The 27199-nt window shown below is 49.5% G+C and overlaps 1 protein-coding gene and 1 pseudogene across 1 annotated transcript; one reads left to right on the top strand and one right to left on the bottom strand.

Annotated features, from left to right (window-relative positions):
* Nucleotides 1–10195: 10195 nt before the first annotated feature.
* On the top strand, nt 10196–11177 carry LOC130838056 (nucleic acid dioxygenase ALKBH1-like; annotated as a pseudogene).
* Nucleotides 11178–16348: 5171 nt separating this feature from the next.
* ADGRG5 (adhesion G protein-coupled receptor G5) lies at nt 16349–26435 on the bottom strand. The gene is made up of 11 exons (XM_057712883.1): nt 26372–26435; nt 26016–26085; nt 25242–25398; nt 24551–24667; nt 23722–23838; nt 22154–22306; nt 21323–21444; nt 20794–21062; nt 20076–20193; nt 16887–17164; nt 16349–16504 (listed from the first exon to the last, which is right to left on the bottom strand). The coding sequence occupies exons 1-11, from the start codon at nt 26433–26435 to the stop codon at nt 16404–16406; spliced, it is 1566 nt and encodes a 521-aa protein (XP_057568866.1). The 3' UTR covers nt 16349–16403.
* Between the last annotated feature and the right edge of the window lie 764 nt (nt 26436–27199).

Below are 27199 nucleotides of genomic sequence, written 5' to 3' on the forward strand. Positions count from 1 at the left end.
GTTTAGATCTGGGGGCTTTCAGGGTAAGCAGGACAGAAGCCAATGCCAAAGGCCAGTTGAGGGAGGGCAGCCTTAAAGCAGACTCTTCTCGTGTAGGTTGGGACCCCCTCCTCGGGAAAAGGGTAAACCAGAACTATATCATGCCCCTCCCCTTGGCCCCAGAAAGCAATTTGGGATTGAGAAGAGCAGAAGCAAAGGGGCAGGGGGAGGAGCCCATTCTGAGAACTATAGCCCTAGACTGAGATGCACACACGTCGCCACCCCAGGTGTAATAGCCAGGGGCAGACGGGGAGCCTGAAGCTGTGAACGTGGTCTGAAATTTTTCCACCTTAAGTGTCCCAACTGCCTATCAGAAACAAATACAAGAAGGGGGAGGGGGTTGGGGAAGGGATGGAGTGGGAGGTTGGGGTTAGCAGATGCAAGCTATTAAATACAGAATGGATAAACAACAACGTCCTACTGTATAACACAGAGAACTATATTTAATATCCTATGATAAAACATAATGGAAAAGAATTTAAAAAAAGAAAGTATACATATGTATAACTGAATCATTGTGCTGTACAGCAGAAAGTAACACATTGTAAATCAACTATACTTCAATTTTTTAAATTTTATTAATATAAAAAAAAGGGACACAAACAAGACTGGAAGGGACCACATCCATTCCTTGGGGGAAGCCCCACAAGTAATTATTCAAAGCCAATGGCCATAACCAGGTCAAAGATGACAAAGTGCATACAGACAAGAGAGGATGTTAAGTCAGAACCAGCAGAAGTAGATCCATGGTTACTGCAGATTTTGTAATGATCAGATAAAGAGGATAAAATAACTATTCTTACTATATTCTTTTTAAAAAAAAATGAACAACAAGCTGAAAATATCTTCAGGGAATAGTAAACTATAGAAAGTGACATGGCATGCTTTTTAAAGAGCCAAAGGAAACTTCTAGAAACTCGAAGAAATATCAGAAGAAATTATCTAGAATGTACTCCATACAAAAAGATGGAGAATTCTGATAAGAGGATAGGAAATATGGAGGATATAATGAGAGAAAAATCTAACATAAATTTAATCAGAATCCTAAGGAAAGAGAAGGAAATATTTAGAGATGGTGGCTGAATATTTTGAGTATTTTCCAGAATTGATGCAAGATACAAGTGGCCCACCCACAAATACAAGTGGCCCAGAAAATCTCAAACAGAACAAATACAAAGAAATTGATATTTAACAGAAACAGAAAAATAATGAGAAAACATCAAAACCAGCCAGAGAGAAAAGACAATTTACTTTCAAAGGAATGAAAATTAGACTTTCAAATCATTCTCAACAGCCACGATGGAAATCATAGAAAAGTAGAGTGAAATCCTTAAGGTGATGAAGCAAAATAACTGCCAACCTAGAATCTACATGCAGCTAAAATATCTTTCAAGAATGAAGGCAATATAAAAACATTTTCTTTCAAACAAAAACTGAGAGAATTCACTACCAGCAAGCCCTCACCAAAGAATATTTTAAAACATGTATGTGAGGCAGAAGGAAAATTATCTAGATGGAAGTTTGGGGGTACAAAAAAAGAATAGGGACCAGAGAAAGTGGTAAAAAAAAAAATACGGACAAGTGTATAAAACATTGACTGTACAGAAGAGTAATCATAAAGTCTAGTGGAATTTAAAATAAAATGAAAATACTGGACAACCTAACATAAATTGGGAGTGGGAAGTAAAAAGAATCAAAATGTTCTAATATCAATGTGGTATTCAGGGGAAGGGTAAAGGTTTGATAAATTTTAGGTTTTAATAAATTCAGTGTGCATGTTACAATTTCTAGGGTAAATACTAAAACAAGGGCCAGGACACTGGCCCATGAATCAAACCCAGCTTGCAACCTGTTTTTGTATGGCCTCCAAATTAAGAATGGTTTCACCATATGGAAAGGGTTATAAAAGTCCAAAGAAGAATGTATGACAGACTGTCAGTGGCATGCAAAGCCTAATATATTTACCATCTGGCTTTTTACAGAAAAAAGTTGCCAGCTCTTGCACTAAAGGAATAGAAACAGAGTATATCATTTCAAACTTATTAAGGAAGTAAATGAGTTAAATGATAAAACATATGCAGACAATTCTTTACAGGCCAGAAAGAAAAGAGAAAAATAAGATGAGTAAGACAAGTAGCACAAAATAGGATAACAAATATTAAATAACAAATAATAAATAACAAATATTTACAGTAGGTGCACCTCACACCTGCATTTACTTATACATATACATTAATTATAAATGGACTAAATGCTCCAGTTAAAAGGCAAAAATTTCAGACTGAATGGGGGGAAATTTATGTTGTTTACAAATGAACAAACACATCTAAAACATAAAAATAGAGGAAAATTTAAGATCATGAAATAAAAATGCTAGTTTTTAAGAAGCTGATATAACCATATGTATAAAAGACAAAGTAGACGTTAAGGCAAAATGCATGACTAGAGGTAAAGATAATAAAAGTTAATTTCACCAGGAGAACATAACAATATTAAATTCGTATGTACCTAATAACATAAGCTCAAAATATATACAGTAAAACTTAATAGAACTACACGGAAAAATAGACAAATCAACAGCCATAATAAATTTTAAGACAACTTTTTCAGTTTGATAGGGAAAGGAGATGAAGATTTGCTGAACTCAGTTAATAAACTAGACTTGAACATAAATAGAACACTGCACACAACAAATGTAAAAAACCTGCTTCAAGCACATCCAGAACATTTGTAAATATGGCTCAGATTCTGGGCCCTAAAGCAAATCTTAGCAGATTTCAAGGGATTTGAATCATTCAGATAACGTTTCTCTGACCACAATGTAATTAAGCTTCAAATCAATATACAACATATAACTAGGAAATCCTCACATATTTAGAAAATTTAAAGATAGTTCTTATAACAAAGAATAAACCACAATTAAAAAATTAAAATATTTCTAAAACTGAACAATAATGCAAATATATATTCAAAACTGTATGAAATTTTTCTAAAGTAATACTTATAAGGAAATATATAGCACATACTCGCAAAGAATAAAGGCTTAAAATTAGGTAGACATCTACCTCAAGGAGTTAGAAAAAGAATAGTAAATTAAAACTATAAGGTAGAAAAATAATAAAGATATAAGCACAAGTTAGCAAAATAGTAAGCAAACATACAATTAAGAAAATGAACAAAAATCAAAATTGACTCTTTGAAAGACTAACAAAATTGATAAACCTCTAGCAAACTATGAAGGTAAAAGAAAAAGGCACAAATAACCTATGTCAGGTTGGAAAAGAGAAACATTATGCTATAACAGTAATTACATAAAACAGAATACTGTGAACAATTTTATGCCAATACTTCTAAATATCAACTAAATATAATTAAATATTATAAAAGTGCCAGAAAAACATTGCTTACTTAAGCTGCAGTAAGCATTCTAAATAGAAATAAAAATACTGAACAGTCCTATGCACTAAATAACTTCTATCTATAGTCAATGAGAACCCATGACCAGAGAGCTTCCTCACAATGAGAACCCATGACCAGAGAGCTTCACTGGAAAATGCTACAGAAAGTTCTGGGAAGAAATAATAATTCTAAGTTGGCCCAAACTCTTAATGAAGACTCAAACTCATTTTATAAGGCTAGCATAATCTTGACATCAAAACCCAACAAGGCAGTATGAGAAAGAAAAATTGTAGGTTACTCTCTCTCAAGAACACAGAGGCAAAAATTCTAAACAAGATATTACAAACTATACCCAGAAACATATAAAAGGATAATGTTATGATCAACTTAGGTTTAACCAATGCGAGTTAGATTTAACATTAGATGAAAAATTAATGTAATTCAAACATTAATAGATCAGGCTGAAAATTCTAATGATCATTGCAATATATGCAAAAGAGATGTTTGACAAAATTCAATACCCATTCATGGTTTAAAGCAAAAACAAAAAAAGCCTTCACAAACTAGAAATATAAGGAACTTTCTGAATCTGATAAAGGGTATATACTTTTTTTAAAAAAAAACTCTACAGCAAATATTCTACTTTAAGGTGAAGCTGTCAAAAGATTTCCCTTTGAGATTGGTAGCAAGATAAGGAAGCCTGCGTTACTAAACCAGTTCTATATTGTTCTGTAAGATCTAACCTACTCAGTAAGAAAAGGAAGAGAAATAAAACAGACAAGGATTGGAAAAAAAAAACAAACAAAACAAACCTCATCATTCATAGATACGATGAGTACATTAAAAGAAAATTGACAAACTATTAGAATTGATAGGAGAGTTTAACAGGGTTGCTGGATGCAAAAATCAATGTTAAAGCATCATTATGGGGTATTCCTTAGCAGTCCAGTGGTTAGGGCTCCACTCCTTCACTGCGGAGGGCACAGTTCAATCCCTAGTGGAGGAACTAAGATTCCACAAGCCGCGGGGTGCAGCCACACAAACAAACAAACTAGAAAAAAAAAAACCTCTGTCTAAAAAAAAACAAAACAACACAAAACACATCACTATGCAATACTATATAGTAGCCACAATTAGAAAATAAAATTTTTCAAAGGTCATGGTAACAGACTGTATTCACTATACGAGGGCCCCAATGATCCCAGCTTCCTGGCAGTCACACCTTTATGTAATCCCTGCCCCTTGTGTGGGCTGCACCTAGTAACTTACTTCTAATAAACAGAATACGGCAGAAATCATGAGATGTCACTTCTGATGTTAGGTTATTAAAAGACTGTGGCTTCTGTCTTGGGTGGTCTCTCTCCTGCTCTCTCAGATCACTTCTTCCCAGGGAAGCCAGCTGCCGTGTCATGAGGCAGCCACACAGGTCCCTTCCACGGGTCAAGCTGAGGTAGGAGATAGACAGGCGCCAGGCTGAGCAGCTGCCGCTGGTCTCCTGCTGACTCTTCGAGATGAGACGCCAGTGAGAGCGCTGGGTCCTGATTGGATGCATTCCTGTGGATTTTCCTGCCCAACACATGCACAGAGTAGACCCTCAAACTAGTGGAAGGACAAAAGGAGGGAGAAGATGCCAGCTGGAATCCCTCTTGGCTGAGAGATGTGCAGTCACACCAGAACCAGATACGGAGATGCCTGGCCGGGGAGGAAATAAAACAGAAAACTGCCCCTGTGTAAGCAATCTAAGCCGCCTCTACTGGGTGCAACTCACTCCTCGTTCACCTGTGTGCTCTTTCACACGTATTTTGTTTTTTCCATAGGTACTTTTCTTCTTCCACACACACTTTGCTTCTAACAAATGCTTTTATGTTTTCACAATCTTGGTCTCTTTGCTGAGGTCTTTCTTCAAAGAAGACAGGAACTGAGGTCCTTCTTCCAGCTTTTCACCATGGGAATCAAAGCTTTCAGATAAGACCACAGCCCTCGCCATCAACTTGACTGCCACCTCATACACGACCTTAAGCCAGAGACACCAGTTTTTGCCTGACCCACAAAAACTGGAGATAATACATGTGTGGGGTTTTGCCATTGAGTTTGGGGATAATTTGTTGCATGTCAACAGATTACTAATACAACACTTCAAAATATATCAAGTACCTAGAAATAAATCTAACCAGAAATGTACAAAATTGAGATAAAATTCTAAAACTTAGCTGGGACATGCAGAAATAGACTAGAGCACGCACCAATGGCTCCACACACACAGCTGCCTGATTTACAACAGAGGTAGTATTTCTGAGCTTTGAGGAAAGACTTGACTTCTCAATAAACGGTATCCAGACAGTTGGGTATCCATACGGGGGAAAAAGCAAAATTCAACCCTAACGCATACCAGTCACAGAGATCAATTGCAGGTGAACTAAAGACCTGACGGGGAAAAGCTATAAAACTTCTTGGCAATGATATAGAAAGATGTCTTCCTGACTTCGAATCAGGGAAGAATTTCTTAAACACAAAAAGCACTAGCCATCAGGTAAATGTTCACTCAACTAGAACATATTAAACTGAAGAATCTCTAATCATCAAAAGACTACAGGGGAGGGAATTCCCTGGCGGTCCAGTGGTTAGGACTCTGCACTCTCACTGCCGAGGGCCCAGGTTTGATCCCTAGTTGGGGAACTAAGATCCCACAAGCCGTGTAGCATGGCCAAAAATAATTTTTTTAATTAAAAAAAAAAGCCTATAGGGGAAAAAAAGTGAATAGACAAATCACAGAGTGGAAGAATACAATGGCAATAATATAACTGACAAAGGATTTGTATCCAGAATATATAAATATCCCCTAGAAATCAATAAGAACAGAAGAGAAGGGAGCCTGAGACAAGGGCTTGGGTACCTAGAAGATGATGCCCGAGGCACGAGTGAGGGGTGGGGAGAGTGAGACAGGGCAGGCAGACATCCCAATACAAGAGCGTTATCAGTGTCACTGCGGTAGGCGATGGGGCCTCCAGGACTTCTGAGGAGCTCCAGAGCTGCATCCACAGAGGTCAGGAGGTGGGGCGCCGGTCCATCAGCTATCACGCCCCCATTCCAGTCTTCACAGTGTTGGAGAAGACCCTGGGTAAAATGTGGAAAGAGCAGCTCTCTGGTGTGGGAGGTTTGTACCCCACACAGGGGCTGAAATCAGAGTGACGCTGGCACCAGAGGCATATGCTACAAGCAACCCTATAGAAAATAGGCAAAAGATTTAAATAAACACCTTGGGAGGGGGCGGGGTCCAACCAGCCAACACATATATGAAGAGATGCTCTATCTCATTAAATTGCCTTGGAAATGCAACTTACAGTATCGACGTGATACTACTATACACCCAGCAGGTTGCCAAAAAGTAGCAAAGCCATGTGTGGCACCAGAGAGCCATGGGAACACTCATCTGAGCAGCGTGGGACCGTAACGTTGTTCAACTGCTTCAGAAAACTGGCATCTTCTAGTAAAGCTGAAGGTACAAATGACCTGTAGCCCTGAAGTCCCGTTCCCGGATATATAGCTTGGAGAAACACGTGTATAAATCTGCACCTCTACGTACATACGAGAACGCTCATCAGAGCATTGCTTACAATAGCCCCAACCTGCAAACATCCCACGTGTCCATCCACAGGAGAACGGGAAGTGTGGTCACGTACTGGAATGGCACACAGCAATGGACGTGAATAAACCGCATCTACACACTTAATAGTAAGTTGAAGAAACAAGGGGTTTGTTTACATAAACTTCTAAAACAGGAAAAACCAAGTTGTTCAGAGATGCAGTTATAGGTGGTAAAACTATCAACACAAATGAGAAAGTGGTGCCTCTACATGTCAGGATGTTTCCATGCCCCTGCATGAAGGGGTGGGATGGAGAAAGGAGGCTGAGGGTTTGGGTTGGGGGCGTGCTTACACGGGGATTCGCGTTATCATTTTTGTTAAATTGTGTGTATATCCTGTGTATTCTCTACAGTTCACGTTTTATTCATGGTTAACAATAAAGGATTACATCAATAAAGCTGAGGCACACGCACCACCTGTTCTCCCTTCGTGGGTTCCCCACCCCAGTTACAGACAGGCCACCCCACCAGCCAGGACCCCAAGTGTCAGCCTTGATGACTCCCCCCACACCTGGTGGCCAGTTAAGCTTTCCATCTTATGGGTTCCCACTCCCAGCACCCCCCAGATCCTCGCCCCTCCCTCCGTTCCCGCGGTCAGCACAGCCTTGGGTGGGATGGTCCTCCAGTATCAAGGTCCACCAGAGAACAACCCGAGATGGCTACTCCTTCTGGACATTTTTCCAACCTGTCTCCACCCACTGCCAGAATGACTCTTTGGAAACATCACTTGGATGGGGAACTCACCTGGTCAAAGACCTTCACTATCTCTCTACTGCCCAAGCGCCATGATGGGGCCCCTTCTTATCCCTCTGGTTTCTCTCTTGCTCCTCCCACCACCACCCTGCCCCCCAAGCCCATGTGTCTGCACTCTCTCTCTTCCTTTTACCCCTCCCCCACTCCCCCCTCCCCCTTCCCCTGTTCCACTCTATTCAGCATGGAGCTCTCAGCTAGCAGCCCCTTCTCATAAGAAACCTGCTTGCCAGGCTGGGTTACACCCCCCACCCCGCCCTAACATCCCTCCTAAGGAAGCAGCCAAGCCCACAGGCTCCAGGCTCTGGGCTCTGGGTGGGTTTGTGTTCCTGCAGCTCAGGTTCCTGGGGTGAAGGAGTGAAGCCAGGACCTGCCTGCCTGGGACCAAAGGCTCCCACTGCTGGGGAGGAAAGTTCGGGGTGCCTCTGACAGGCAGCTTCTCAGCAAAGCACCCCCTGAATCAGGAAGCCTGGGGAGGGGCAGGGAGCCAGCCAACTAAGAAACCCCATGAGCTCCACACGAGGACATCAGCGGTGACTATGAGAGGCTGAAGCTGAACCAGAGGCCTTTTCCCGTTTGCCTTCCAGGAGCAACATAAGCCTCTCAGATTTTTGTTTAACTCAAAGACCTTCTCCACAAATGTCGATCCCCATGCAGAGGATGGGGGAGCCTTGGAGTCTAATGTGATATACAAATTAATAATGAAGCGTGACATTTGTATACCCCCAATTTTGTCCACACGCATCATGTTATGTTATCATTTCCTGGTACATCCCTGGTTCCACAAGATGGTGAGCCTGGGGGAGAAGGGGGAGAGGGGTGGTGGGACCAGCAACTGGGCCTCCTCCCTTCATGGAGAACCCCAGGCTGAGCAAGTCTGGCTCAACGTGGGGTCTTTGTGCATGTGGGATAGACAGAGGGTAGGTGGACAGATGTTGGATATTGGATGGATGGAAGGATGGATGGTCAGATGGATGGCTGGATAAAAGAACAGATGAATGGATACATGAACAAATGGAAAATAAAGGAATAATGAACAGATGGGCAGACAGAAGGATGAATGGATGAACAGATGAGTGAATGAACAGAGAGACAAATGGATGGGTAGATAAAAGAACAGCAGACATTCCCACAGGATGGAAAAACTTATCGATTATCTTATTTAACAGAGGTGGGAAAGCCAAGTCAGGGCCTCAGATGCACTCTTGCTGGAAATGCCCCACCTTGCAGTTGGCAGGAACGTGGGGGTCCCCACTGTCCTCTGCAGGCTGCGGGTGGGCTCTGGGACCAGGAAAGAAGGCCAACCACGACCCCTGGTGGTCACCATAGGAATGACCGCCCCAGAGCCTGGCTTGGCGGCCCTGGCTGTACCCAGCTAGCTGAGGAGCCCACCTTCTCCCTGACTGCATCTGCTGACCTTCTGGCTCTGAGGCTGAGGTTCCCATCTAAATGTTCTTAGACACAGCTCACATCACCAGTGGTGTGCAAGGCGCTGGACCCAGCGTTCACACTCTGAAGGGCCTACTCCTGACCAGGTCCTGTTAGAAATCACCTAGAGAGAGCTGCTGAGGATATCCGTGAACAGTTGCCTAATAACAGCCCGCATTTAAGCATCGCTTATCACGCCAGGTGGTGGGCCAGGCCACTCACCTTTCTCTCTCTGATCCCTCACAGCAGTCTTGGAAATAGCAACTAGGACAGCACCCATTTTACGGGTGAGAAGACTAAGTCTCAGAGAGCCCTCAAGAGGCTTGCCGAGGTCTGTGGTAAGTGGCAGGGCCAGGATTTGAACCCAGACTGCCCTGGATTCCCTCCTGTGCTGGCTCCCTGCCTCCCTGACAGACCCTGCTGGGACAATAATTGTGGCTGACTTTCTGAGCATCCCGGGTAGGTCCACAGCACAAATACACACACACACACAGCCCCTGCCACTACAGAACTCACCGTCCGGTGGGGCTGCACCCATGCCTTCACTGTTCTGATAAGAATGCAGAGACTGATTTGACTCAGCTCCCGCACTGCGAAGCTGTGTGACCCTGGGCAAGTCACTTAACCTTTCTGTGCTTCAGTTTCGTCATGGGTGTAACAAGCATGATAATAATCAAACCTACCGCACAGAGTTGCTGTGAACATTAAATATATGTAGGGAGCATCAGGTACCTAGTAAGGGTTCCCTCTCACCATCATGAAGGAGAAAACACGGCTCAGAGAAGGAAAAGCCTGAAAACTCACAGGTGTAGCAATTCCACACTTAACTTCCATTGTTTTTCAAAAACAGGATGGAGATGAGGCCGGACAGCGAGAGGGGGAAGGTGGCGGCGGCCGTGGGCTCTGTGGCGATGCTGGCAGTGGAGCCTGGGAAGGATGTCTTTCGGAAGTTTTTCCCCTTCTACCGGAAGCAGAAAAGCTTCCGGTAGAAGCGGAACCTGGGACCGCAGGGCAGAGTCGTCGGCTTCTCGGCAGCCCACGCAGCCTGCGGCACAGGGCCTGGGTGCCCACAACGGCTTCCTCCCAGGTCACCGGTGGCCCTGGGGGAAGCGGTGCCTTAAGTTATATTCCCGGAAACCTGATGTATGTCACCTGGAAAAACGTATGACTAAAGAAGGAACCCAAGATTTGTGGACACAGAGCAAAGAGCTTCTAAGGTATAAAGAAGTGAATAGACAGAGACCCTGAAGTTTATTAGAGAAACTGCACTGAGTTGACCCTAGGCTACCGTTATAACTGGGGCAGTAAGAAATACTCTGCAGATCACTAGACACCTTTCCCTTCTGACCTGACTCTCCTTTCAGAGTAAGTGGGCACTGCCTGTGGATTTCAGGGTTTCCAAGCCGAACCGGGCATCTTGAGTTACTACCAATTAGACTCCACGCTGGGAATCCATGTAGGTAAATCTGAACGCGATCTCTCCAAACCCCTGCTGTCATTCAGCCTTGGACGGTCTGCCATCTTTCTCCTGGGTGGCCTCAAACGAGGTGGAGCTGCCACCCCCGTGTTTATGCACGGAGGTGACGTCATGGTAATGTCAGGCTTTAGCTGCCTGTTGAACCATGCAGTCCTGAGGGTCCTTTCCAGTCCAGAAGGGGAAAACCTGCCTTGCTGCCTAGAGATGCCTCTCCCAGCTGACCTCCCCAGAGACTCAGTGGTGGAGCCCTGTTCCGCAGAGGACGGGCAGGTGTGCGCCAGCTACTTGGAAACCGCTGGTGTTGACATGACTGTCAGACAGGTTCTGACCAAGGGTCAAGACTTCCCTTTGGAACCCACGGAGGAGAATAAAAGAGACGTCACCACAGAAGTTTTCTGCCATCTGGATGATGAAAATAGCCAAGTAAAACAAGCTAGGTAAACCCTGACTGCTGAGACTTAGAGAACCTGTTCTTTTACTCAGGCAGGTCTTACAGTAAATGACCACGCTGTTTTGTATTGTCATAGACTTTAGCACCAAGACAAGCCAAAAACAGACAGGGAAAAGTCTTCATTGTGTATATGTCAATCCCAATCTCCCAATTTATCCCCTCTGCCTTTCCCCCTTGATAACTATAAGTTTATTTTCTACATCTGTAACTCTTATCTCAGAAATTATTTTTAATGTGGCCAGTTGTATCCATCTTTTCATCATGGTCGACACTTTTTTGGTGTTTTCTTTGAGAATCGTTTCTCCATCCTGAAGTCAGAGAGATATTAACCTATATTTTCTTCAAACAGTATCAGACTTCCCTGGTGGTGCAGTGGTTAAGAATCCGCCTGCCAGTGCAGGGGACACAGGTTCGATCCCTGGTCTGGGAAGATCCCACATGCCGCGGAGCAACTAAGCTCTTGGGCCACAACTACTGAGACTGCGCTCTAGAGCCTGCAAGCCACAACTACTGAGCCCACGTGCCGCAACTACTGAAGCCCATGCGCCTAGAGCCCATGCTCCACAACAAGAGAAGCCACTGTACTGTGAAGCCCCAACACCACAATGAAGAAGAGTAGCCCCCACTCACCACAACTAGAGAAAAGTCCACGTGCTGCAATGAAGACCCAACACAGCCAGTAAATACATAAATAAATAAATTAAAAAAAAATTTTTTTAAAACAGTATTAAAGTTGTGCTTTTGACATGTAAGTCCTTAATCCATCTAGAGCTGATTCTTTTTTTTTTCTTTTTTTTAGTTACCTGATCAGGGATCGAACCTGTGTCCCTTGTAGTGGAAGCACAGAGTCTTAACCACTGGACCGCCAGGGAAGTCCCTAGAACTGATTCTTGAGTACACTGTAAGGCAGAGATTCAAGTGTATTTTTTTCCCACATATGTAACCAATTTTACCTGCTCCACTAACCACATGCCCCCCCCCCCCCCCCACACACACACACACCGCTCTGGTCTTCTAGCTTCCACTGTCATATATCAGAATCCCATATATGCTTCCTCTGTTTCCAGGCTCTCTTTTCCATTCCTTTGGTCAACTTGTTTATCTCAGTGACAAATTTCCAAATATGTGGGGATTTTTTAAATTACATTTTTGTTATTACTAATTCCACTGCATTGAGGTCAAAGAATGTGTGTGCTCTAATAGTAATTCCTTGGAATCTTTTTGGAGCTTGCTTTCTAATCTAGTGTACTATCAACTTCTGAAAATAGTCTGTAAGTGCTTAAGGAGACTTTGATTGTGGGAGACAAAATTCAATTAATGTCCATTACATCAAGTCTGTTGCTCACATTGTTCAGATCTTCTATATCTTGGCTAATTTATTGAGCTTTGCCATCAGTAATTAAGTATTTGAAACATCCCATGCTGCTGGTGGGTTTGTCAGTTTCTCCCTAGTCTATCAACTTTTAAAAGTCAGAAGTAGATTTGCAGATGATAAAATTCACTTTTAAATGATACAGACATTCATAAAAGAAATAAATGGGGGAAGGGCAAAGGTTGTGGATCTGAGAGAAGGCCCTGTCCTAGATTTTACAGGTCAGGAGCAGCTTCCTGGTCCAGACACAGGGAGACCAGGAGAGGCTGCAAAGCTGAGATCATAAGGGTGTGTTGTCGTCTTTCCGCAAATGAAAGACCTGAGGGCCAGTGTTCCAGGCAGCTTGTGCCAAGGCCTGAAGGTGAGAAAGGACCTGTTCAGAGAAACGGAAGTAGTTCAGTGTAGCAGGAACAAGGAGGATGAGGAAAGAATGGTAGGAGACCGGTTGGAGAAGTGAGCACAGGTCAGACCCCCCAGGGCCTTTCGAGCTCCGAAGAGGAGTTTGATTATAAGAAGAAGGGTATGGAAGGGTTTCAGCTGAGGAGGACGTGGTCAGGCCACAGGATAGAAAATTCCCTCTGGCATCTGAGTAAAGCTCAGACTGGGAGTGGGGAGGCAGGGAGGCCTGTGAAGAGGCTCTGTGGGGGATAGAGGCTGGGTCTGAACCACAGTTCATGGAAGGGGCACCACAAGGCAGAGCCCTTGAGCATCCTGATGGCAACCTTTGCTGGCAAAGGGAGCCCCGGAGGGGGAGCCCCGGAGGAGGAGCCTCGAGTTGAAAGCAGGGCTCATTCACTGGGCAGAGCGCTCCCCAGTCAGCACAGGGTGGATTGATTTGACATGTAAAGAGTGCACACCCCAGACTCCAGAGCCAATGCTCCTTTCTAAGAGTGTAGCCAGACTTACCAAAAGAAATAAAGAAAAGAAAAAATGAGTAGATGGAGAGCTATAGGATGAAATTTGAATTTCAGATAAACAGTGAACATTTTTTTGTATCTGTCCCCCAAATTGGGCATCCTGTATTTTCTCGGGCAACCCTCATTCAAACCTCCTCCCCCCATACACACACCATGCCTTTCTGCAAAAACAGCAACAAAGCAACACAGAAACGGTTTGGCTGTGGCCTTTCTGGTATCAACTTATCATGGTTCACCAGGTGCCTCCTCAGAGACTCTGGCCGTGAGCAGTGACCCCCCAGGCATCACCTGCTCCATCTTCCGGCTAAGTCTGGAAGCCCCTAAGAGCGGGGCCCGGTGCCCAGCCTGGGCAAGGCCAGGAGCCTGCTGGGAGTGAGGGGAGGGCACTGAGGCCCACTGGCTCCCTCATCCCTGCCCCCACACTCGGTTGGGGCATTTCCGGGAAGTGGTCCCTGCCCAGAGCCTGAACCCAAAGTCGGCCCAGAGCCACACACTTGGGGCTGTTTCCTAGAATCACCAGACCCATTCTGTGCCACTGTGGCCACATCCTCCCTTGGGCAGCCCTGGGCTTGGTGGGATCTAGCAGGCCAGGTCTGGGCTGGGGTGGGGCTAGGGGTGGGGATGGGAGGGTCCCAGACAAGGCCTTGCTTCAGGGCGCTGCAGACCCAGCCCGGGTCACTGCTCCCTGGAGATGCCCAAGAGAGGGGCCGGAGCTTCCCATGCTCCTCGGCACCCTCACTGGGACGGGGGCCCACCCCAAAGCCTGGAAGCCTGGTACGAGCCAGGGCTGGCCAGGCCAAGGGAGCTCGGATGGGGGTTCACGTCACCCCGATAGAGGCAGAGGGACACTGCCAGGAGTCAGAGTGGGAAAGAGACCTTCTCTGTGGGAAAATTGGAGAGATTTCATGGGAGACGTGATAACTGAGCCACTGAGCGTTTAAATAGATCAGAGGATTCAGAACCGAGGGGCAGGGGCACAGGTGGTGATGGCCTGGAGGCTGTACCGTGTGGGGAATGTTCCTAAAATGACAAAAGGCCAGCAAGGCCGGAGCAGAGGCAGCTCTGGGGAAAGTGGGAGAGGAGGTGGCAAAGCAGAGGGACAGCAGGAAGTGCTGAGTGAGGAGCTGGGCCTGTGAGCAGACCTGGACCTTAGATGGTTGACACTTAATAACAAAATGCTGGTGCTAGCAATAAGCATTACTGAGCACTTACCCTCTGCTAAGCCCCTTTATACAGGTTATTTTATTTAACCTTCAAAATAGGTATTCCTGTTACCCCTACTTTACAGATGAGAAAACTCAGGCACAGAGAGGTGGCGTGGCCTGTCCATGGCCACACAGCTGGCAAATGACAGAGCTGGCCTTTGAGCCCAGGCAGTCTGGCTCCGGAGCCTGCACCACTCACCCCCTAATGAAGGGCTATTTGTATCAAGAAATGAACAGAGGGCAGGGATCCCCCCGGGAGAAAAGGGATCCGGCTCCAACTCCCTCCCTGTGACGTTCAAAGTCATTAAAATCCATCTGTTGGCCTGGAACAGGTCCGTGGGAGCCCAGCCCAGCCCACCGCTCTAGTGCCAGGTCTGCCCGAAGCAAAAGACACCAAGAGCCAGAGGGGGAGGCTGCGTTGGGAAAGAGGGAAATGGCCGTGTAGGCAGTGCTAGCATTCCTCCTGCTGGTCACTCAGCAGGAACAGGCCTGGAGGCAGGGTCTCTCCATTTGGTGTGTCATGTCCACAGATAGGTGACCACAGCATCTCCAGGCATGACTGTGGACCCAGCGGCTTCTGACGTGGGTGACAGCGCCCCCTGGTGTGAAGCCTGGGAAAGGCGCTGGCTTCGTGAGTGCTCTTCCACTGGGTCTGACGGGACAGGTCAAGGGCAATGGTGATTCTCTACAGCTGTGACAGCTAACATAACAAACAGGAACAAAACTGAAATGGACAGCCTGACAAAAGACTTGTATAATTTATACCTGTTTATAAATACCTTAGATGTCCACCAGCTCCAAGAGAACAGACCAACAAGCTTGGAATTCAGAACCCACACCCTCACGGCTACCAGGGGAAATTCAATCCTACCCAGTCACCAAATATCCGGGTCACTGGAGCTCAGATGGAAGGGAAAGAGGCGCTCCCCTCCCACCTCCAGGAAGCCCTGTGGCCCCAGCCGCTGGTCTAAATGGTTTACGGGGGTCTTGGGAGCACTGGACAAGGAGCCTCTGAAAGGACTGTACTTCCTGGTCTTTGTGAAAGGTGGGCTTTGAGTTAGAGTCATCATAATTTGCGGGTTAAAGGAAAAGAGGCTTCAGGTAGAGGCTGGCGAGGTCTCATACCCTGGGTGGGTCTCTAAGCGCTGGGCTGGGGACCCCCGGCCAGGGCTGACCCTCTCCTGGAGGAAGGAGGCAGGGCCCAAGCAGGTGTTTTCAAGGCAGGCTCAGGCCAGGGTAGGGATTCCCACCCCACTATGACCTCTTCCTCCCGGGTCCCATTCAATCTGCATAAAGCTCTGGGATTAGGCAGGACCAGAGCCATCCCCTCTCATGTCACAGATGTGGAAACCAAGGGTCAGTGAGAAACGACAGGCCCAAGGTCAGACAGTGAGACTCAGAGCCAGGCGTTGAAACGTGACCTCCTGACTCCCAGGCCCGTGTTCTGGCCATAGGCCTGGCCAGCTGGGCCCAAGCACCAGGGGAAAGTTAGCTGCCCCTAGGTGAGGTTGGACCTGCCCCAGAGCAGAATGCCAGGGGAGGCAGAGAAACCCAGTCCTGTGGGCCTGGGGAAGCCATGGAGGTGGAAAAGCCCCCCTGGAGACAACAGTGGCCTCTGCTGTCCAGCAGCCGGTCTGCCATCTTCTCTAGTGGAAGCCAGGGTCTTGGGCTACAGGCAGCCAGAGAGGCTGGGGACAGGCCAGGAGGTCCAGACAGTCCAGACTACTGCGCTGTCTGGGAGGAGCTGAACGTCTCCATCTCTGCTTTCTCCTTTGCCTCTGAGCGGTACCTCTGGGAGCAGAACCACAGGAAGAGGAAGAAACCTGCAAGCAAAAGACTGGTCAGTGGGAGCATCGCAGGAACAGTGTGGGGCCTCCCCGGGAATGCAGGCACCTCCGTGGTTGGGGTGAATTGGGCCTCCCTGGGGCCCAGGAGTAATTCTCAGAATCCCTTACTGTTGGATGCCAGGAGGGACAGAGTGTGGGAGCTGGAGGACCAGGCTCCGCTAGCCCATAGGCTGCCGTGGTGCAAGTTACAAGGTGGCACCCCTTCCTGTGGGCGTGTGTAGGTAGCCCCAAACCAGCTTGTAAGGGCCAAATTTTAGCCCCCAACTTGCCCCCTCAATCTGGAGCCCTCCAGCTGTAAACATGTACCAGCTGTACATGACACCCCTGGAGTTTCCTCCACTCCATCCACAGGCCGTACCGTAGAGTGAGTTGAAGATGGTGAAGAGGAAGAGCTGGGGCAGCAGGAAGATGTCAAAGGAGAAGAAGGCCAAGGTCCAGGTGGTGCCCAGCAGCACGGTGAGGCCCAGCACGGTGACAGTGTCCCGGCAGGCCCGGGGGTCCGGCGCCTTCTCCTGCTCCCGCAGTCTGCGCAGGACCCGCAGCGCCCAGACCAGCACCACCAGGTTGAAAAGGGACGTGAGGCCAGCGTAGCCCATGACCAGGACGCTGTGCACCCAGCGGCTCTGCACCCAGCATCTGCAGCGGAAGGGTGGAGCGCTGGGCTTGGTGTGGCTCCCAAGGCCGGTGGTGGGGACGCCACGGTCTCCTGGGCTTCTGGACGGCCTCTTGAACCCGCTCCCATCTCCCAGCTCAGACCCGTGATTTCTTGCCTGACTGCACACGTGGTGAAGTCCTGGGCCCAGCCTTCCAGCCAGGCCGCCACGATAGGACTCACGTGCCACCTCAGCCCCCGGCCTGAAGCCCCCGCGTGCCTCATCTCCAGCCACACCAGCCTCTCCCTCGGTGCCTTTACCCACCTGAAAACCCTTCCTCTCCTCTCTTGACCATCTAACCCCTCCCCTCCCACAGCCACCCTGACTGTCAACTTATAAGGTATTGATTGGATCATTGGTCCACGGTCCTCTTTCCTGGAGACTTCTTCATCCCCCCACCACGTGGTTAACACCATCTCATCCCCATCTGTGTGCAACAGCACCCGGACCCCCTCCCCACCTGGACTGGACCACTGGCCCTTCCCTGAGCTGTAAAGGAGCTGCTGTACTTGCAGCTTGGTGGAGGGGTGCTCTCCACATGTGGACTTAGGATCGGGGGGGGCAGCAGAAAAACTCCACCAAGGGCAGAGGAAAGAGCAGAGGGATACCCGACAGTGGTCCCAGCCCTGGTCCTAGACTCTCCATAAGGTCTTCACGCCTTTTGCTTCCCCCAAGCCCCTTCAAGGTAAGTGCTGCCTTTTACCCCATCAGGTCACATGATTTCCGTGACTCAGTCACGCAATCCTCATGATGACCCAGTGAGGCAGATACGTAACCATCCCCACCGTACAGGTGAGGAATGAGGCTCAGGCTTAGATACACACATTAGTGAGAGTCAAAGGTGGGACTTGAAGCCCCGTGGTCTAAGCCCAGAGCCTGTGCCCCTAACTGTCACGATCACATGCTTGGGCTCCTGCCACTGCAGTCACAGGGTCCTTGAACATTATTTTGGGGATTCATCCAAGTGGATGAGTGTGGTGGTGGACCATTCCTTTCCACTGCCAAATGATCGTCTAGCAGGGGTGGCTCTATCACATGTATTAACCCAGTGTGCTGTCAGTGGACATTGTAGTTATTTTCAAGGTCTTAAAAAACTGCTGTTAAAGAAGATGTGGGGGGTGTGTGTGTGTATATACAAAATACTGAATGTTAGTCATAAAAAGAAGGAAATCTTGCCATTTGCTACAACATGGATGGACCTTGAGGACATTAGGCTAAGTGAAATAAGTCAGACAAAGAAAGAGAAGTACTGTATTCTCTCACTTACCTGTGGAATCTAAAATAAACAAACAAAACAACAAGCTCACAGGTACAGAGAACAGATTGGTGGTTGCCAGAGGCAGGGAGTGGGGGATGGGCTGCCAAATGGGTGAAGGGGGTCAAAAGGTACAAACTTCCAGTTATAGAATAAATAACTCCTGGGGATGTCATGTACAGCACGGTGACTGCGGTTAATAATACTGTATTGCATATTTGAAAGTTGCTAAGAGAGTAGATCTTAAAAGTTCTCATCACAAGAAAAATTCTGTAACTACATATGGTGACAGATGTTAACTAGACCTATTGTAGTGGCCCTTCGGCAGTATAGACAAACATCAAATCACTATGCTGTTCACGTGAAATCAATCAAGTGTTGTATGTAAATTACACTTCAATTTAAAAAGTTAAAAAATGTAAAAAGAGTTTAAAAGAATACATATATACGTAGTAAGGGTTTTTTAAATGCAGGAGAATAAAAGTCACAATATCCAGGGTAAGAGGGGAGAGGGAGAGGTGAGGAAGACTCGGGGAAGCTGGTTCTTAGGGTGGGAACTCGCCAGCACTCCTGCATGAACGTGCTTCCTGTTCTGAGGACGTGTCACTGCAGTTCTCTTGCCCATGTCACATACAGTAAAACACACGTTTAAAGAGCTCTGAGTCACGCTTCCTCTGAGAAAACACCCCGACCCTCGCAGAGAGAGGAATTAACCCCACCTCAGCCTCACTCCGTGCCCAGAGCCCTCACGTCCCAGAGACTGGGACGGGCAGTGGTTGGGGGCCGGGCTCTACAGCCACCTGCCCGTGACCAAGACCCAGCTCTGCCCTTGATCGGCTGGATCTCCTTGGGCAGGGTTCTTCAGCTGCCCGTGCCTCGGTTCCCCCAACTATAAACAAGGGCTGACAATAGGACCTGCTCCTTGATGTGAGGATTCAGAGCCAGCCCTCAGTGGTCCTGAGCCGGCGTCAGCCAGGAGAGGGGAAAAGGCCAGATGGCCAACTGCTGGCGATGGGTCTACAGGGGGTTATTAAGCTCTTCCCTCTATGCTGCCCGTTGGAAACACTTCATCACAAGACGAAGGTGAATGTCTTAGGGCACCGAAAGGGGCGGCAGAGTCTGTCCCCCCAACCCCCCAGGCCCCCTTCTCCACACACACACTGAGCCCGGTCTCTGGGGTGTCCCAGCCCCCACAAAACTCTCTTCTCTGACTAGGAGGGTGTGGGGGCTGGCGATGCCACGCCAGGGACAGGTCAGGGGAGCCAGGGCCAAGCCAGTGAGCGAAGCAAGGAGGCGAGGAGAGAGGAGTCAGGCATAGGCTGAGCTCCACCACCGGGCCTGAGAGCAGGAGGGGGGCTTCCTGACAGCTGCCAGGAGGCAGAGGCCCCCCTGCCCTGGCCTGGCCTTGGAGGCCCGTGTGCTTGCTAGAGTCAGCATAGAAAGTGAACCAACCTCCAGGAGACCTTGGGGATCCAACAGAAGGGGTGTGGCAAAGCTCCCTGCAGACCACGCCCTGTGTAAGCGGCAGCCCTGACCCGAAGCCAGTGCCCTGCCTACAAGGCACCCGATCTAGAGCCCCAGGACCAAGGGGCCCCACTGCCAAAGCCAGGGGGCCTGCCGCAGCCCCGAGCGCACTCACATGGATACGTTCTGGAAGCCCGTGCTGTTTCCCTGGCTGTCGGAGAGTGGGATCCCGTGAATTCCGTAAACTGAGCTCTTGACGGCAAGAAGGAGCAGCACCAGGAAGGCCGGGACCCCTGAGGAGTGGGACAGAGACTCAGTACCTGTCGGGAGACCCCAGAGATGGGCTGGTCGTGGGATCCCGGGGCTTGCTAAAACAGAATTCCACTAGGCAAGAGGGGGGTGGGAGGGGGGTAGGAAAAGAGGGTGCTCGGAGCCCCCAGCCACTGTTATGTGGCCCAACGTCAGAGCAACTAGGCTGGTGGTCTTAGAGAAGGCTGATATGCCGCGGCAGTGGCAGTGGTCACGCTGGGAGGCGGTGGCGGGGACGTAGTGGGAGAGAGGGTTTAGGAACTGGTAAGGAAACAGATAATAAAGAGAGGGGCTAGGACGGTGATAGGGACACTGATGATGGTGGTACCAGAGATGCTGGTGAACGCAAGGATGACGGTGGTGGTGGTGACGGAGGTGGAGGCGATGGTGGAGGCGACGGTGTTACCGGAGGTGGTGATAGATGTTTGGAGGTGGAAGCGGTGATAAGAAGAGTCACGTAGGAAGTGGTGGTGGGTGCTGGCAGGGGTGGTGACAGTGGAGGAGAAAGAGAAGGACAGGAGGGGACAGATGCCCAGTGCGGCTGGAAGCCTCAGGAAGCAAGAGGAGAGGGAGACCATGCTTACCCCAGCCCACGGCACAGAGCTTGAGCACGTATCGGCGGATATAGATGTTGTAGACGCGCACAAGTAGGAGGTAGAGGTTGAAGCCTTCGATGGCCATCCAGGTGAGACAGCTGAGCAGCGCGTAGTGCAGGGTGGCGGCCAGTGCTATGCATGCTGACCCAGACACAAGGGACGTGGCCAGCACCGGGCTCAGCAGGAAGGCGACATTGAGGAGCAGCACAGAGGCTTGCAGGTTCATGTGGATGCCTGTTATGGAGTCACTGTGCTTCCTGCGGGGGCGAGCATGGCCCTCCGTGACCCAGATGTCGCCAGGCAGCGCCACCCCCTCGGCTCACAGACACATAATGCCAGGACACAGATCCAGAGGGGCAGTTATCCAACAGCAGCCACGCGTGGTGAGGCTGGTCTCCTGCCTCCCAGCCTCTGCCCTCTGGAAAAGCCCACCTGCCTCTGGGGGCCCACGTAGGAAAGAAGGAGGGGTGCTGAGCAGCAGTGGGTGGGCAGGCCTGGCACGAGGGCAGGGGAATACCTGGCATGGAGGTGCAGCAGGAGAGTGAGGAGCGAGGCCACGATGGAGATGCTGCAGCCCACCAGGGAGATGTACGTGAGAGGTGCCAGCAACTCTGCAGGGACCGGGGCCGGGGAGAGTTGCTGTGGGAGGGAAGGGGGGCCAGAAGTATGGAAATGCCCTCGCCTGCCCGAATCAAAGAGACCTGCCAAGACCTCAGCTCCAAGCCCCCCTACCCTGCAATCCTAGCCACGGTCCTGACCTGAAAACAGCCATGGCAGACACAGTGGCTTTCAGCCTCCCAATTCCCATCTCCCGTTCCTCCCCTCCCTCACTCTCTTTGGCACATGGGTGGACCCTTTTCTTCTCACTATGTGTAGTCAGGTGCACCAGGCCTGGCCTATCAGAGCCCTCCCTCCTCCTGCCCACAGTGATCAGTTAAGGGATGGGCATGTAACATACTCTAGGCCTGTGGGACTCAGTTGCATGACTTTGGCTGACAGAATTAGGTAAGAGAGTGCTCGTTCTACTGGCCTGAATGCTAGTGGGATATAAAACAGGAAATGCTGGCAGCCATATTATTATCCCATTGGGAGATCTTTTCTGAGAGCTAAGCAAGCACAGTTGAGAGACTGAGATAGAGTCCTGTCTTGGTGATACTGAGCCGCTAGATCAAGCCATGCCTGAAGCGTAATCCAGCCTTTTCAGGAACACGAACCCACAAGTTTCTTTGCTTTTTTTTTTTAGTTGGATTTTCTGTCCCTGGCACCAGCTTTTGCCTTTCTCCTCTGTTCTGGATATGGGGCCCTCTGTAGCTCTGGCCACCCTCTCCCAGACTGGATGCACACATACCATGAGAACGGCAAAGTAGGTGAGGTGGTTGCAGCGGCAGAGCACCTGGGAAGCTGAGGGATGTTCTGTGTGACAGCCCTCAGGGCTCCAGGCCCCCCAGTGGTTCTTGCTGGCTCCCTCCTTCCAGAAGACACAAGTCACCATGTAGCCTTCCTAAGGGGAGATGCTGGAGTTGGGTGCATCCAAGGGATGGAGGGAAGGGCCGTGGGTCAGAGTCTGGAAATTGTGGGGGCCAAAGGTGACTTGACTGCACCCTTGTCAACATTTTACCAGGCATTGGCTGGGCTTTGGCATCAGACAGATCAGATTCCAGCCCCACCTCCACCACGGACTCTGAGAGTGACCTGGAAAGTCACAGAGGTTCTCTGAGCCGTGGTATATTCATCTGCAAAATGGGATCATTTATACTGAAGTCACAGGGATGGTGGAATAATCAAAGGCAATGAGAAATCTTGAGTGGTCAGCTCTGGCCAATACAGTAGGTGCTCTGTAAATAACTGTCCCCTTTCCCCTCCTCCCCATGGGGAACAATGACAGTCCAGACCCGTCCCAATGTGGGGGAGAGAGAGTCATCCATAGACATCCCTGACGCCAAGCCATGTGGGTGGAGAGGTTAGGGAAATGAAAGAGGCACACCATGGAAAACCACGGAGGAAGGGGCAGAGGAGTCCTGAGAAGGGAAGGGACAATTGGGGCACTAAGGCCTTAGAGGACACATCAGATTTCAACAGAACTAGAGCAAAGACGTAACAGGTGAAGGGACCCACAGGGACAAAAGACCAGAAGAATGAAAGGAAAGGATGATGGAGAAATTGGGAGTGCAGAGCAGTCCTGATGAGGCTGACGGAAGATAGGGCCAGAGTGTGGAGGCTCCAGGGCTTTTCAGGAATACCTTCAGGGCTTGTGCCCACCCAGCAGCCCTCCTCCTTCTTTCGGCATCAACATGTGTGCTTTCCTTGAGCACCCCCTCTCTCAGTGACAGGTCAATGAATCCCGCCTAGTCCCTGGGCCATGTGACCCAGGTCTGGCCAACCCACATGTTCCATCCCCCTGGGCACAGTGATGGACACGTGACCCAGCTGGACCTTTAGAATCTGTTATGGGATCCTGGTTTGCACTGACAAGAAAGAGCCTGCTGAGAAGACGGGAAGGAGGTAGGTCCAGCTCTTCAGCTGCAATCTTGCCACAGAGTGGAAAGCCAAGGCAGGAAACTATTGTTGAGAGATGGAGACTGAGTCATTATGGCATCACATCAGCCCCTGGATCCAGCTGTGCCTGAAGCAAGAACAACTCTGGACATTTCATGTACGTGAGCCAATAAATTCCCTTTTGTTTTAAAGCTGGCTTGAGTTGATTTTCTATCATTTGCAATTCAAAGAATCCTGATGAATGCACTGAGTAAAAGCTTCTCTTTCATTTCTTTGGCAGGGATTTTCAAAGTATGATAGATTCCAAGCAGCTTGTTTCTAAGATAGTTCCACAGATCTGGGTTTGATTGAACCAGTGTTCAACAGGACAGCCACAAGGGGGTAGGGGTGGAGTGGAAATAGGGGTACCCCTGACAATACCAGGCTTTGGTTGTGCCAGAAGCTTATGTTCACTGGTTCACTGAGGTTTCTCACGTGTCCGTGGCTCAGCTGGGCCCCCAGAATATAGTTATTGAGCAGAGATGAGTTGATGTCTTTCTGGAAGGGCAACAGAAGAAGGGCTGACTGAAGGGGACATGAGGAGACCCTGGATGAGGTCCAAGAGCCCCCCTTCCCCAGCCCCTCCTCCCTGGATGAGAACAGGCAGCATGGCTTTCATGTGCACAGCTGTGCCAGCCTCCCAGCCTTTGCATATGCTGCCCCCTCCACCTGGAAACCTGTCATCTCACCACCACCCTCACCTCCCATTTGTTAAATGAATTCCAGCCTCGTACCCTCCACCTCACCCTACCCTAACTCACTTTCAAAGCCAAGATTAAAAGGCACCTCCTCCAGAAGCCCTCCAGGACTTGCTCATTGGGAACCATCCTGACCCCACCCTGACTCACCCATCCCTTTGAATCTCTATGGTTATAATCAACCTTGAGCTACAATTAAGTCTCTAAGTTCCCAGTCTAATTGTTGAGATAGAGAGCTCTCTGATGACAAAGATCTTGTGACCTACGTGTCTGTCTCCCATCTAGGGACAGGTACACACACAGTAGATTTCTTAGGTCTCATTTACATAGTATAATCACGCCTCCCTACCATTCTGCTAAAACAGAGTTCCAGAGAGAGGAACTGACTGGCTGAGGCTGAACAGTAGGCTGGTCCCTGTCCAGAGGCCAGGAGGTGGCATGGACGCCTGCAGTGAGGCGCCCCCAGGAAGGAGCCAGCACCCACCCTGTTTGGCCTACCAGCAGGCACTGACCTGAAAAAAGCGGGTGCTGAAGAAGTAGATGCAGATGAGACGCAGCTCCCTGGAGCGGGTCCTGCAGGCATCCCGAGTCAGTTCAGCTGGGAACTGCATGGCATGTTGGGTCTGGGCCTGCAGAGAGCCAAAGACAGGCTGGGCTTGGTGCCCAAAGCCTCCAGACCCACCGCAACACCCTCACTGCTCCCCACTCCCCGGGAAGCCCTCCCAGCCTTGCCCCGAGCATTTCCTACCTTGAGCCTCCACCCACAGAACCCTCTCCTGCCAGGCTGCACTTCCATCCAAACTCCCCAAGGCCTCAGGCCTTCCCTTCAGCCTGTTCTGGTCTTGAATTTGGGTCCTGAAGATGGAGTCTCATCCCCCAGCACCCAGTCATTCAGCAGGAATCATACCGGGGCCCTCAAAGGGGTTCAGTTCCCCTGGCCTCTCCCACAGCTGCCTCACCCCAGGAATCTACAAAAGCAGGATGAGGACGCTGCCCCTGAGGGGCCACAAGCACCCCCTTTCCATCTTTCCCGTGAAGAACATCAGCCCCACTTTACAGAGGAGGCAACTCATAGCTATTAAGGCAGAGCCCAGATTGGTGGGAAGGTGGGCAATGGACCCTGGAGAAAGTCCAGACCTTAAACCTCAAGAGGATTTCTTGGGTAGAGGCTCTGGCCGCCCCCAATCCCTGGCCGCCTCTGACCTGGGGGACCTGCTCCAGAGCGGCACTGTTCACTGAGAGACCAGAGAAGTTGCAGCCCAGCTTGAAGGCCAGTGTCTGGATGGTGGGCGTCTGCAAGGTGAGGTTGTGGCCCCTGAAGCTGGCATTGAGCAGACTCAACTCTAGGCCATGGATGAGCCTGAAAGTGAGAGAGATGGCCAGGGCCCAGGGTAAGCATGGAGGCGAGAGGAGCTCTCCACAGCCTCCTCCATCCCACACCCCAGTCACTCCCACCTCCAGATATCTGCACACATAGTGTTCCTGGCACACACTTACCTCCCCACTCCACCCATCTCCTTCTCCCATTAACTCTTGTTTGGATCCCAGTTTGTTGACACCTCCTCCAAGGAGCCTTCCCTGGCTGCTCCTCACTGACCGAAGAGCCCCACAGTCCCTATGCTTCCCTGGTCAGTCACCAGCATTGGCCTCTCACCCTGAGCCACTAGGCATTTGGGTCACAGACACTGGAGAGCCCAGCCCAAGTCTTGGAGCCCCTTCCCAGAAAAATGCACGGAGACCCACAATTCTGCACCTGGTCTCATGGCATCCATGGTTAAGGACCCCCAACCAGACAGTAAACTCAATGAGGACAGGGATGTGTCTACTCCACACCTCCAGAGCCTGGGCACACAGGAGCTACTCAATAAATGAATTAACAGTCTACCCTGGACCAACCCTGGGCCATTGATTCAAAGTGCAAGCTGGGGGTGGAGGCACAGCTGATGCTGGGCAGGCAAGGAGGAACACCGAACTCACTCAGCAGAAGGAGGGGGGCTCCGGCTCTTAGCTATCATCTCCATTTTCTTCATCCAGCGCAGGGACGCATCTGTGAGGAGAGAGTCAGATGCGCGCCTCAGCCTCTGCCCGCCGCTGTCCGCCTGCCCCATGGCCTCTGGGTCTTCTCCAGCCTGCTGCTGCCCCAGGAGGCCTGTGTACCCCTTTTCAATCTCCCTTGGTTTGAAAGAACGTGGATCTATTCACATTTTGGACTCTCTCCAGCGTCCATCGCCCACCTTCCCACCAATCTGGGCTCTACCTTAATCTCCCCGCTTCACATCACAACCAGGGGTCCGGGCTAGGAGAGCCCTTGCAGCTCAGCAGAACCCTCTTACCCTCTGTCCTGCTTTGAGACATCAAGAGGCACAGGCAAAGGAAAACAGTCCCGCAGCGATCCATGTCCTGTACCAAATCTCCTCCAAGAACTGGCTCCCACCCTGGAAAGAGTGCATGTCTTCGTCACCTCGGTAAAAGAGCCACCTCTAACTCTAGGCATCTGGCATGTCCCAAGGTTAGGACGTGCAGCCTCTTATTGGATCCTCACTGCTCCTGCATTTCACAGATGAGGCAACTCCAGCTCAGAGAGCAAGCGGTCTTGCTTTGCGTGAGGCTGCCTGAAGCCAGGTCTCTGTTACTCCAGAATCCTTGACCGTTTGGTAAAGCCTGCCCTTTGCAGCTCTGCCTGAAACACCCCCTCCTCCCAAAAAATGGTCTCTCTGGGGGCCTCCCCAGGGCTCTGACCTCACCCAGGGGAACGCTGGGAATTGCTGGTCATTAACCCTGTCCAGCCCTGTCATTTACCCACCACGTGACTTCGGGCAAGAATCTGTCCCTCTCTGATTAAACTGCCAGCAACAGCAGCTGGGGGAATCCAAAAGTTGGAGCAGAGAAAAAAACAAGAACTAAGAGTTTCAGGAGAAGGCTGGCTTTGATGACAATCATGGGAGGTCAGAGGCCACCAAGAATCACAACAGCTGGATGACATCAGGAAAATCACTGCCTTTGTCCACACAGAATTCCTCCAGTGACCATTTTAAAGTATAAAGTGATTTGAACATATTGTTAAGAATCGTATTCAACACTTGCTTTGAAACCTCGTCTTCATTTTCACTTATTTTTGTGACTGCCAGAATCTAGGGCAGCTGCTACTTGTGAATTAAGAT

The sequence above is a fragment of the Hippopotamus amphibius genome, chromosome 16, assembly GCF_030028045.1.
Source record: "Hippopotamus amphibius kiboko isolate mHipAmp2 chromosome 16, mHipAmp2.hap2, whole genome shotgun sequence".
Taxonomy (NCBI): domain Eukaryota; kingdom Metazoa; phylum Chordata; class Mammalia; order Artiodactyla; family Hippopotamidae; genus Hippopotamus; species Hippopotamus amphibius.

Bases quoted from the DNA above. Each gene is read 5' to 3' on its own strand.
- ADGRG5 (XM_057712883.1), bottom strand. From the start codon at position 26,435: ATGGATCGCTGCGGGACTGTTTTCCTTTGCCTGTGCCTCTTGATGTCT. The intron at 21,063-21,322 runs GTATTCCCCTGC...TCGCCCCCGCAG, and splicing joins CTGCTGCACCTCCATGCCAG to GAAGCACAGTGACTCCATAA. The intron at 17,165-20,075 runs GTGAGTGCGCTC...CTTCCGCTGCAG, and splicing joins GGCTTCCAGAACGTATCCAT to ATGCTGGGTGCAGAGCCGCT.